General features: G+C 34.3%; 1 protein-coding gene and 1 pseudogene across 4 annotated transcripts in view; one reads left to right on the plus strand and one right to left on the minus strand.

Annotated features, from left to right (window-relative positions):
* ASCC3 (activating signal cointegrator 1 complex subunit 3) overlaps positions 1–12,805 on the minus strand; it is a 377,280-nt gene that overhangs the window by 17,883 nt on the left and 346,592 nt on the right. For all 4 annotated transcript variants that reach the window (XM_024248504.3, XM_024248503.3, XM_054557910.2 and 1 more), the window contains one exon: positions 12,546–12,770. In XM_024248504.3, coding sequence (XP_024104272.2) covers positions 12,546–12,770 — 225 coding nt within the window. The remainder of the gene's footprint in view (positions 1–12,545; positions 12,771–12,805) is intronic.
* Positions 3,627–4,692, plus strand: LOC100936091 (DCN1-like protein 1; annotated as a pseudogene).

Consider the following 12,805-nt stretch of genomic DNA (forward strand, 5'->3'; position numbering starts at 1 on the left):
AATGCATCAGCTCTGTATCACTTCCCTAGTGGAGAATGGTGCTTTGTTTTAGGTGGTGTTTTGGGAGATAAAATATAACTTTGACCAACTAGGACTAAGATTCTGCACCATTGTGTGGTCCTTTGCATTTGGAAGAATAATCACTCAGGATTAAGTTCATTTAGAATTATTTGTTTTTAGTCATCTACTAATACAACTTCATCAGGTTTTTATGGCAGAATATGAACTCCGGGCAGTCTGGCCAGGAATGCAGCCTGAATTCGACTTCACCTTCATCTCTATGAATTTGATAAAGTCACACTAACATTTACAACAAGTAAACTACATTTGTTTGTGGATAATTCAGATTTGGCAGAAAATCTTAAAAACATTGTAAGAAAGACTCCACAAACAAAAAATCTCTTTTTCCAGTCTTTCTTATAAAAGAATTAAAAAGAAAAAAGTGAAATATTTATTTACCTATGATATACTGAGATCTATATATCCCAAGCACTGTACTCAAGTCACCTTAACAGTCGGTGTCATTATAGTTGATAAGTTTCCAGCAGACTTTAGATGATACAAAAGACCCCAACTGTATGCTTATAGTATTAATGCTCATAGTTCCTTGAAACATATCCATAAATTATTTACTTATAATCTACCCACCTTTTTCTCAAAATGATTAGAAGAAGCTTTCTGAAGCTTCTTGTGCAGTACTGTCTATTTAAAGAGAACGTTTTCTTGGTCTAATTATAAGCATTTAAAAATTTGAAAAGATTCTACAAAAATATACAAGACTTTATCTACCATTTGCTATATCAAAACATTTCGTACAGGTATTGCATTAAGGGTTTGACCAAATACTTCTATTGTTAAGCTCAGCAATACCTGGACTATTTTCACTGCTAAATGTATTTAAACTTTGCAATTCTAGAACTCTTAAATGACACTGACATTCTTTAATACATCACCAACCCACTGAGCCTGAGCTTAGTGCATCTATACATAAACACTCTGCTCCATGGCAATTCTACCTCCTGGCATCATAAAATATTCCTATGCTTTTTAATCTACTACAAATGAGAATCATTTGTTAACGAAAATATAGAACCAGCTTACAGTCATAATACCTTTCACTTAAAATAATTTTTAATGAAAAATACCCACATCGTTATATCTTCTTTTTCTTCCCTTATTCTTTCCTATTCTCAGACTCTACTGTGTGTATCCATAGATATACACACACGTTTTTTTTTTTTTTTAAGATGGCATCTCACTCTGTCACCCAGGCTGGAGTGCAGCAGCATGAATCATGGCTCACTACAGCCTCAAACTCCTGGGCTCAAATGATCCTCCTTAGCCTCCCAAGCAGCTGGGTCTACAGGTGAGTGCCACCATGCCCAGCTAATTTTTTTATTTTTTGTAGATATGGGGTCTCACTTTGTTGTTGCCCAGGCTGTTCTTGAATTCCTGGCCTCAAGCGATCCTCCTGCCTCAGCCTTCCCCTGTTGGGATCACTGGCATGAGATACTGCACTTGGCCCATACATATCTTAAGGTTATCGGCTAATATACTTTAAAAAATAGATTAAAGATAAAATGCATTTTCAGAATATCTGTGAATTATAGGAAAAATATAATACTAGCTATGTGAAATGTAATATACTTTTAGTTTATCAGAAGTTGTTACAGAGATTAAGAGGTCAGATTATTGTTTTGAAGTTTAGGCTAAACAACAATCCCACCAATAAACTTGTAAAGATTTGTTTTTGCAAATATAGGAAGGTTGTTTGAATGAAGAAAGGTATAGCCATACAATTAATATACTTCTTCCCTTTATTTATGCAGTTGATTATTTTTTTGGCTAGCACATATGACAATTGATAAAGCCTACTAGAATATTGTGACATTAATTGGAGTCTATATAGTATCTCACATGCAAAAGAGAAGAAAGACTGGAAACTCAGTAGATCAAAAAGACTTGTCTGCTCATCCTATGGAGTAGTTATTCTTTTATTCCTTTTCTTTCTTAATAAACTTGCTTTCACTAAAAGAAAAAAATACTTGGGTGTTAAGGAAAATAATATAAAATGAAAGCTCCCCTATTAAAGTTAGAGCCAAGACTATATATAACAATGGAAACTTATCCACCGGAACGTAGCTCCTTAAAGGTCTTCCTTTCAGGCACACTGAATCACCTAGAATACTTTCAAAGCAGCTGTGCTGGCTACTTCCATTAGGGAAGTGGAAGATGAATTCACTCTATACTAACATTTACCTTGGAAGACAGATCTTTACATTCTTCCTCAATGGTAAAGAGGAGATATCTGCTATCTTTTGGGGGAATTGGTAGTTCCATATCTTGAGGCAAGGAAGCTCTGAGATTGCCTATTACTTCTAGAAGTTTGAAGTTTTTCAAAAAGAACCAGTAGGTGAACAAAGCTTGCTATCTAGGTGGCCCCATCAGTGGTGGTGGTGGTGGTTAGACAGTGAAAGAAGCCAAAAAGCTAACCTAAAGAGGCAAACCTTAAAATGAGAGAGGAACATAAAATGTGTGTGTGTGTGTGTTTATTATAGTAAACCTACGCAGAAATTATTCTAGTGTGCATTTACCTTTTATTACAGGGCTATCTTATAATTATGATGTTATTCTTCCTTCTCCCTATGGATCAACAATCTGATCTTTCTCTCATTATTTTCAATTATTGTAGCTTTATGGGAGAATGTGAGGAAACAAATGGTTAATTCGTTAGTTTATATAGCATAATATAAAAACTTGAGAAGATGCATAAGCAGTTGATACAAAAAAGGCAAACACCCTACCAACTGGACACTGTAGAGTGATATAATAAAGCAGTTACAAATATTCCATCATATTACCAAGTCCCTCTTAGAATCTGGTTAAAGTAAATACAGACAGACTGTTGAAAAGGGAACCTAAGTAATTAAAAGGAGGTGATTTAAGTATACATTGAAAAACAAGGATTAAAATATTATTCATGGTCTAATGGGAATTCTTGGTTAAAAAATGTAGAAATTTCTGTGAAGTTCTCAAATTTTAAAACAAATTCTCACTAGATCATGGGTACAATTTTAAAATCCATCAATATAGGACAAAGGAAACACAGTCAGATACATTTTTATGGTATATCCAACCTGTGCTGAAGGCTGTTTTTGCCTTCTGATGTGATTTTGGGAAAGTTACCTAGTCTTCATCAGTAAAACGGAGTAATAATTGTACTGCTTCACTAGACTATTGTAGAAAATGGGTCAATTAAACGCAAAGCAAGTACAACAGGGCCTGATACAAAGAAAGCTCTCAATAAATGTTCACCATTACCACCGCTGTCATGATGTTTGCCTTAGGGCCCATCATTAAATAGTGATTTTTTTTTTCTTTATTGGTAGGAGGTAAAGGGATGGTGTGCAGTTCTCCAAATATTCTGGTACAATTTGGTATTTAACATACATTAATTCCAATTTAAATTTGCAAGCATAGGTTTCTAGAAATCTTTCTAATCAGTGTACACTGTCACATTTCTCTATGTGCATGTGTGTGAGATGTGTTTTCTTTTCATGAATTAACACCATTTTTCTTGTAGTCTTTAAGAATATTGCTGCTCATTCGCTCGGAGCCACAGGAGGAGGGGAGAGGCCTGGAGGACACCAACATGAACAAGTTGAAATCATCGCAGAAGGATAAAGTTTGTCAGTTTATGATCTTCACACAATCTACTGAAAAAAACCGCAGTAAGTTGTCTATCTTAAAATGACTGGAAGTTAGATGTTGCAACAGATAATTTTTTCAAAAACCTGAACTTTACGTACGAGCGAGTGTAAAAGGATCACTGGAAAGGAAGAAGTTAGAACAACTGTACAATAGAGACAAAGATCCTCAAAATGAGAATAAAATTGGAATAGATGGTATATAGCAGTTCTGCGATGGCCTGGCACTCAATCCAGCCAGCATTAGTGAGTTGATTATTGCATGGATGTTCAGAGCAGCAACACAGTGCGAGTTCTCCAAACAGGAGTTCATGAATGGCATGACAGAATTAGGATGTGACAGCATAGAAAAACTAAAGGCCCAGATACCCAAGATGGAACAACAATTGAAAGAACCAGGACAATTTAAGGATTTTTACCAGTTTACTTTTAATTTTGCAAAGAATCTAAGACAAAAAGGATTAGATCTAGAAATGGCCATTGCCTACTGGAACTTAGTGCTTAACAGAAGATTTAAATTCTTAGACTTATGGAATAAATTTTTGTTGGAACATCACAAACAATCAATACCAAAAGACACTTGGAATCTTCTTTTAGACTTCAGTAGGGTGATTGCAGATCACGTGTCTAATTATGATGAAGGAGCATGGCCTGTTCTTATTGATGACTTTGTGGAATTTGCATGCCCTCACACTGCTGGGACAAAAAGTACAACAGTGTAGCACTAAAGGAATCTTCTAGAATGTATATAGTCTGTACAATAAATACAACAGAAAATTGCACAATTTCTGCTGGCTGGACTGAACTAAAGATCAATACTCGCAATTCAGACTGAGGGTTGAAACAAAACTTTAAGGATACATCTTGGACCATATCGTATTTCATTCTTCTAATGGTGGTTTGGGCTTGTCTTCTAGTCTGGGCTGCTCTAAACATTTATAATTCCAATATTGTGGATTTCATCTTACATCTGTAGACCATCCTACTTTATTCTCCCATAAGTCCTAGAAGCTTTATGGTGATTATTTTGAGGTTTCCATTCTTGCACAAAGCACAATGCTGTCTTCATCAGAAAACAGTTGGCATAAGAATTAAACATATGAACATCACAAAGCAATTTATAAGAACTTCTTAAACTACGCTTTGGGCTAGTTGCAAAGACTATGTTAACAGCACTTCCAATAAGGGTGATATATTTAAGTATACTGGATCTGGAATGGTATTTTGGTTTGGGGGGAATTTTTTTTTTTCCTGGCAAATGACATGCGTTGTTGATGTGACTAGAGTATCTGATGAAAAAACAATGTCAGAATAGCCAACATGAAAAATTTTTAGGATAACTTGCTGCCTACCTGAAAAATGTATTGTGTTTCAGACTCTTGATTTCAAAAGGTTCCACAGAACTAGTCTGCGCTTACCTTACCCATGTTTATATATAGTTGTCCTATAGGGAGCTTTTATTTAGAAAATGTCCGCATAATGTAAGATTCTACTCCTGTCTACGTTATGCACTACATAATTGGACTTCATTATGCTTTTGAAATGCTCATCTGCCTGTCACATAAGTTAAACTATTTAATGCGTTTTGAATGTTTTGGATTGTTACACAATACAATATTCTAAATTTAGGCATGAGGGTTTATTTTTTGTTTTGTTTTTACTTTTTTTTTTTGGTCATTGCACTACGGAACACAAATGAAATTCTCTTAATTTATAAGAAGATAGCAGGAGTTAAATTTTGAAAATGGTTGTGATGAGCCACGAAGTTCAATCTTTATAATATAGGTACTGCTCTTTCAGACAAACAGTCCATTTTTGATGACTTCTTATTTTGTTGAAATTGTTTTAACTGCTAATCACTGTGGTTGCCAAATATTTACTTCAGGAGCAAAGATTTTCAAACAAGCATACACGATGCAAAATACCAATCTGGCTATTTACTGTTTTGTTTCACTCAGATTAGCTCAGTTTTCTCATCAAAGCAGAATGCTATCTTGTGTGTGTGTGTGTGTGTGTGTGTGTGTGTATATTTTATTACAAGAGCCATGAGCTGCTTTTATGCTGAAAATGGTCATTTCTCTGTTCACTTACTGACACTCAAAGAAGGGTTTCTTGCTTTCTTAAACATTGCCGTAAGGCAGGCTAGAAATGTAATACTTTAAATGTTAGATGATTATGGTCTTTTGATAAGAATAGATTCTGCTTGGTATATCCAGGCACTCTCTAAGGTCTAGGGTTGATATTAACAAAGGAATGTACTTCAGAATAGCAGTGCATTTTATGCAAATATGGAAATTATTTTAAGAAACAATAACACATTAAAACTGCTTTTCATTTACATGATTTTGAAATAGACTAGAAAGCTTTCCCTATAAACATATTAATATTCCAATCATAACTTTAATTCAAGAATGCAGTTTTACCAAAAGAAAAATCTGAAAATTTATATTCAGGCTACTGGAATTGGTTATTAAAAGAAAAAGGAAAAAGAAGAATCCTGCTGCTTTCAGTATTTCCTGATTTCATTTTTGTAAATATAAAGAAGAATTTCAATTATGAAACACTTTTAAAAGATACATATATCTCTATATATATGTACTGTTTTGTTTCCTGTTTTGAAGATTTTGAGTTATGGTTATTGTTTTCAGACTGATTAATTCACATATGCTGTGTTTTGAAATAAGATCCCATTAGCTGTTTTTTTTGTTTTTTTTAATTTTGGTTTTTTTTTTCAATATAAAGTGTTTTCTTTAAAAGTCTGATATTGGTTCGTGGCTTAGTGCCTTGGATTTTACATATTTTTCTTTTTAAATGCAAAACCTTTTCAACAGAATAGTGTTTGTCATCAGGTTGGTACTAAACATTTATAATTACTGTGTAATTATAAACAAAAATATTTAAAGCTTTGAATATAGTTATGTAGCATTGAAGTTAAGTTTGTTCACTATGATCGCATCTTAGAATTAAACAAAACTTTTAGTAGGGCTGAAAAGAAAAGAATGTTGCTGCTAGAATCCTTTAAAATAAATCTTAAAATACATACAAGTGTTTTGATGTAAAATAAATCTTAAAATACACACAAGTGTTTTGATCTGTTAAAACGTAGTCTGCAGGCTTGATAACATGAGCTGAAGGGCAAATCTAGCCTCTATGACTTCTGAAAAAAAACTTTCCCAAACTAACTCAGTCAATTGACAGCACAATTAAACTTGGAAACACACAGCCCTCTGCTTCTCAGATCACTGAGTTCAGGCTCTATAAGCCATGGTTTCTCTTTTTGCATAACACATATGAAAGCTCAATTACTGGGAAGTTTTGAAGTAAATACCATATATAGGAAGTAGTGAGAGTGACCAAGATATAAACACATATTCTTATACTATTTGGCTTAGTATTGTATTTAGATGTTTTTCATTTAAATGAAGATTATTTTTTAATTTGCAGACTGGTGGCACATCTTAGAAAGGATCAGAGATATCAGAGCAAGAATAAAAGTCCTGGAATCTCCATTCGGTTTCAGCACAAATGTTTTTCTTTTGTGAAAGACTGCTCAGAACATGAGTAGTCAAGACTACAGAGTTTTCATAATCTGGATGATAGTGCAAATAAAAGGTATGCTTCTATAAAATAAAGGGAAGAGTTAAATTACCATGATAAAGCAAGGAAATAAAAGAACTACTAAGAATGAAGATACTAAGACCTATTTCCGAGTCCTGAAATTGTTGTTTACTTTATAAACATTAACTAATGCACCACTCTTCTAAGGTGTGAGTTTTACTCAGATACCAGAGGTTAAGTGACTTGACTATGGCCTTATACTAAAATGGCAGCAGAGGAGAATTTACAGTCAGAACTGGTGGCAGATTCCCATCCACAGTTCACAAGATCATGCTGATGTTCCATGAGAGCGGTAGTATAACTTTCAATCAGCCAGCAGAACTGCAAACTGCTTGAACCAGTACTTCCTAAGGCCAATAGTACCCGTGTATCAAATGAAAACAACAGGGCACAGAATTAGAACTGCCAATCAGTCATTTTCTCCAAGTTTCCCATTGGCAACTCTAATATTCTTTCCTCTTTCTGGCTTGTTTACTTTCATACAATTTTGTAGAGAACTTCCAAGAGTGAGAGGATTTAGAATATGAAGCTGGTTTTCGTTTTTTCTTTTTTTTTTTTTTTTTTTGAGATGGAGTCTTGCTCTGTCACCCAGGCTAGAGTGTAGCAGCGTGATCTTGGCTGCAACCTCTGCCTCCTGGGTTCAATCAGTTCTCAGCCTCAGCCTCCCGAGTAGCTGGGATTACAGGCACGCACTACCACCCCCGGCTAATTTTTGTATTTTTAGTAGAGATGGGGTTTCACCATCTTGGCCAGGCTGGTCTTGAACTCCTGACCTCGTGATCCATCCGGCTTGGCCTCCCAGAGTGCTGGGATTATAGGCATGAGCCATGGCGCCCGGCAGACGCTGGTTTTCATCTCTTTACAATGCAGTTTCTTTCCAGGTGGCTTCCGACAAGCCAAGTCAAACATTTCAGATGGTCAAAACGAATGCTTATAACTTAAAATAGAGGAAAACTGCATACACAAATGTCTAATAACAGATAACTCACTAAATAAATTATGATATTTTATATGAGGGAATATAGTGTAGCCATTAGAAATTATTCTTGAGAACAATATTTAATGCTATAAATTATTAGGCATTTATAAAATAACAAGATATTTCTATAAGAAAAAAGTGAGTGTGTGTGTAAATGTATCAAGAAAAAGTCTCCAAAGGAAAAAAAGAACTGTACACAACTACTGCATTTTAGTTAGCATCTGCTTTTTGCAAGAGTAAGAGCTAGTAATTCTAAAACTACATCACTGAATATTCTAGGATTGAGGAGCTAAATAAATATATCTTTATTAACAATAGTGTGATACCTTACAGGTAGAAAGAGGAGTTATTAATAAAAAAGGAGGAAGACTAAGTGAACCCTTTGGTCTTAGATTGAAATAAGAGGTATAAGAATGATAAATATAGATGTTTCTACACACACATACACACACGGGAGGTAAATGGACATGCAAATAAATACAAATGTCTGTGTATACATACTTAAATTTCCTTGCTTTGTACACAGAGGGCCTAGAAGCAAAGACACCCAAGTAGCAATGGAATGCAGCAAGCACCCAGATTTTCTATTTTTGAGACAGGATCTTGCTCTGTCACCTGGGCTGGCGCACAGTGGCTTGATCATGTCTCATTGCAGCCTTGACCTCCTGGGTTCAAGCAATTCTCTCACCTTGGCACCCCCTACCGTCCATCACCACACCTAGATAATTTTTAATTTTTTTGTGGAGCTGGGGTCTCACTATGCTGCCTAGGCTGGTTCTGAACTCCTGGCCTCAGTGATCCTCCCATCTTGGCCTCCCAAAGTGCTGAGATTAAAGGTATGAACTACCATGCCCAGTCCAGATTTTAGTTTCTACAACCATTCTCTAATAAAAGGAACCAAGGTTCTTAAAAACAAAATGGCTGGTTCCAAAGCCAGGGCAGGGACAGCACAAGATGCCAGAATGCAAGGTAGTATTCAAGAAACATTGGGGTGAGTCTATACTTACATAAATAAACAACTGAATAAAGTAAATAAATGGGGGAGAAAGGAAGTTCTTCCTTATAGTATAATTCCAAGAATGACTAAAAAAGAAAATCACAATAGTAATTGTTCTGGGCACATATCACAAATGGATGCTGAAAATAATGTTAAAAACTATGACAAGAAACTGAATATTTATATAATCTCAAAGTTTCTCCCCAAAATATATTTATTAATTACAAAAGAAAAAGTAACTCTATAGTGAAGAAGGCTGGCAGACATCACCTCAATCGTATAAAGTCAATATCATTGCCACACACATCTATCATAAGCCTCCTGATATGATACACTAAGAGGACAAACCATCACTGCTGTGGTATTCTTGACAAAGAATACCACAGACTTAAATGTAATCAGAAGGAAACATCAGGCAAATCCAAACTGTGGGGATAACTCCATAAAATAACTGCTTGGTACTCTTCACAAGTGCCAAGAAAGACAAGAAGACTAAGGCAACATGATAACTAAATGAAACGTGGGATCTTGAATTGGATCATGGTACAGAGAGAGAAAGGGCAATTATTGGGATAAAATTCATACTGACAAAATTTGAATAGGTCTGTAGATTTGTTAATAGGACTGAACCAACAATCAGTTAAGATGTTAACTTTAGGGAAGGCTGGGTAAAAGGTACAAGAAAATTTCATTGCAGTATTTTATAAACTTTTTGTAAGCTTGAAATTATTTCAAAACGAAAGTCTAATTTAAAAAAAATTAAAAATTCATTGAAAAAAAGAAAAGACCCTCATATTCATGTGGGTGAAGGTATAATTACTATGAATGACTTTAATTTTAGTATGCTGCTTTTCCAAATTGTCTACAATGAAGCATACTATTTTTATAATTAAAGAGAAAATGATTTCTCTTTATATGCTATTTAGAAGGATCAACAATATTTAAGAAATATAAATATTATCCCAGACACTGTATATAAGGATATATAGATATACGTACTGTATAAATATATATACTATACATACAAATATCTAATAGAGGCTAAAAGTGCCTGGCTGAATCCTTTTCCTTAAAAGTAAATTTAGAAACAGACTCCTTTAAGAAATTTCCTAGATTATTATACAGCTTTTGAATCATTATTGACTGAGTGCTAAAAATGAATCAATGAATCGATCACGCAATATAGGTTTTAGAAGTAATATACATATAAAAGTTATAATGTACAATCAATATATCCGCAAATATAAAAATTTAATTCATCTTGCCACTTCTCTTCAACCCTTTCTGACCCCAGAGTTCATTAACAAGTTAAGTGTTTGAGAGAGGAAACGAAGTTACAGGAAAGACAAATGAGTATCCAGGGCAACAGCTAAAACTTTAGGACCTTTAACCTTTGTGAAGTGTGACTAATAAGCAGTAGCAAATCACCTTCCTCAATACGTAAACCATGTGTTAGTTACAAAAGAGTGTAAAAATGTGTTACATGTTTGTTATAGCCTTACTTCCCTTCCAATTTTTGAGAACTTGAGCTTACTCTATTTTTTAAATAATTCTTCAGTTTCTAAAACAATAAAATTGTTATTTTTGATAATAAAAACTGTTTGAGGCTAATTTTAAAACATTCAAACATTTAAGAACAGCATAAAGAAAAAAATTAAAAATCACCCCAATTCCTATTACTCAGATACGGCTACTGTTAATCTTTTGGTGGACACCATTCTGGATCTCCTCTCTGGGTGTATGTTCATATATAGATATGGAGATTCTATACGAATGTAGAGTTCATAAATGGAATTGTAATATTTTGTAGTGTTCTAATAACCTGAGAGATACTTGGGTTATTTCCAAGCCTTAACTTTGCAAATCATTTCATAATGTATATTCTTGTACATATATAGACTAACTTACTCTACCTTTAAAGAACTTAAATCTTTTGAAAATTTTAAAAGTGGGTTTTTATGAAAAAAATGTTTAGAAACATGTCCAAAAAAGGTATGAAGTAGAAAATCGAAATCCTTTATAATCGCAATCCTTTAGGTATTCTTCCTCCACCAAAACCAGCTCTTCTGACAATCATCCCCCAGTAATGTCAGCTCCATGCTTCTAGTTGCTATGGAGAGAAGCCTTGAAACCATCTTTGGTTCCTTGCTTTCCCTAAAAACCCTTGTTCAATTCATTAGAAGAGTCTGTTAGTTCTCCTTAGAAAAATATTCAGTATCTGACCAGTTCTAATCAACCTCACCCATACTAACCTGATCAAACCACCATCATTTATTGTCTAGCACTAGAGCACTTAAGGTATAAAAAGGTCACTGATATGGTTTCAGATTCCACATTGCAACTAGCCTTCAAGAAATATCACTTGTCAGATTCTAGTGTAGCATTAAAGAAGAATACCCACAATTATCTGAAAAGGCTATAAAAATACTCTTCTCTTTTTAAACTGTTTACCTCTCTAGGCTGGATTTTTTTCATATACTTCAACTAACACATCCTATTGCAAAAGACATTTTATGTTGATTGTAAAAGAAGATATATAAATCTAGCTGATCTCTTTTAAGTTGGATATTAAAGATAATTGCAAAATGTAAAAACTGCCATACTTATCACTTTTTTTTTTATTGTTTTAACCACCTGTTTCGACCTTTTTTACAATAAGCCTCTTTGATATTCCTTGAATATATCAAGTAACTTCCTACATGCAAACTTTCTTAGTGTTTGAATACATACCTCCAGAGACCCTATGGTTCACTCTCTTCTTTCATTTTTAGTTAAATGTTACCTTACCAGTGAGATAGTTCCTGAATACCATATTAAAAAATAGTACAAAACATTACCCTCCGTCTTTCTCTTTATTTATTTTACCATTCTTTATTTTTTTAAAAAATAGTAGTTATTTAAAAATGGCAGTTATTACCTATTAATTTATATTTTAAATTGTCAGTCTTCCGTAACAGAAGGGACTCTTCTGTCTTGTTCATTATTATATGCTCAGTGCCTAGAAAAGTATCTGGCACGTAGTTTGCCTTCAATATGTTTTAGTAGAATGGGTGACTAAAACTGTCATCTTATTTCATTTATATTTGCTTTTACTTTGGAAATTCTTGATATGATCAACCAGTTGTTTCTCAACAATGCTACCATAAAGTTGTTAAATGCAAGTACAATTTATCCTAAAACTAGAAAAAAGAGGGCAGGAATGATGGGAGAAAACACACACAGGTATTAGAAATGACTTCCATACCTGACATACTCTGAGAGCTTGGTCCAAGACTGTTTTGGTATCAGTGTCATAATCTGGGCAGGGTAGCATGGCTCGGCTGAGATGCGCCTGTAGCAGGAGATGTGCTTTGGTGTGAGGGCTGTCAAATGAATGAGGATTTGATTCAACGGGAAGACATTTTGCCAGTTCACTATTCATATGATCTTCATTGTGTCTCACTGGCAAATCTGTATATTCTTCTGCATCCTGAAAAAAAAAAAGCCCCACATTGTTGGATCAAA

The sequence above is a fragment of the Pongo abelii genome, chromosome 5, assembly GCF_028885655.2.
Source record: "Pongo abelii isolate AG06213 chromosome 5, NHGRI_mPonAbe1-v2.0_pri, whole genome shotgun sequence".
NCBI lineage: Eukaryota > Metazoa > Chordata > Mammalia > Primates > Hominidae > Pongo > Pongo abelii.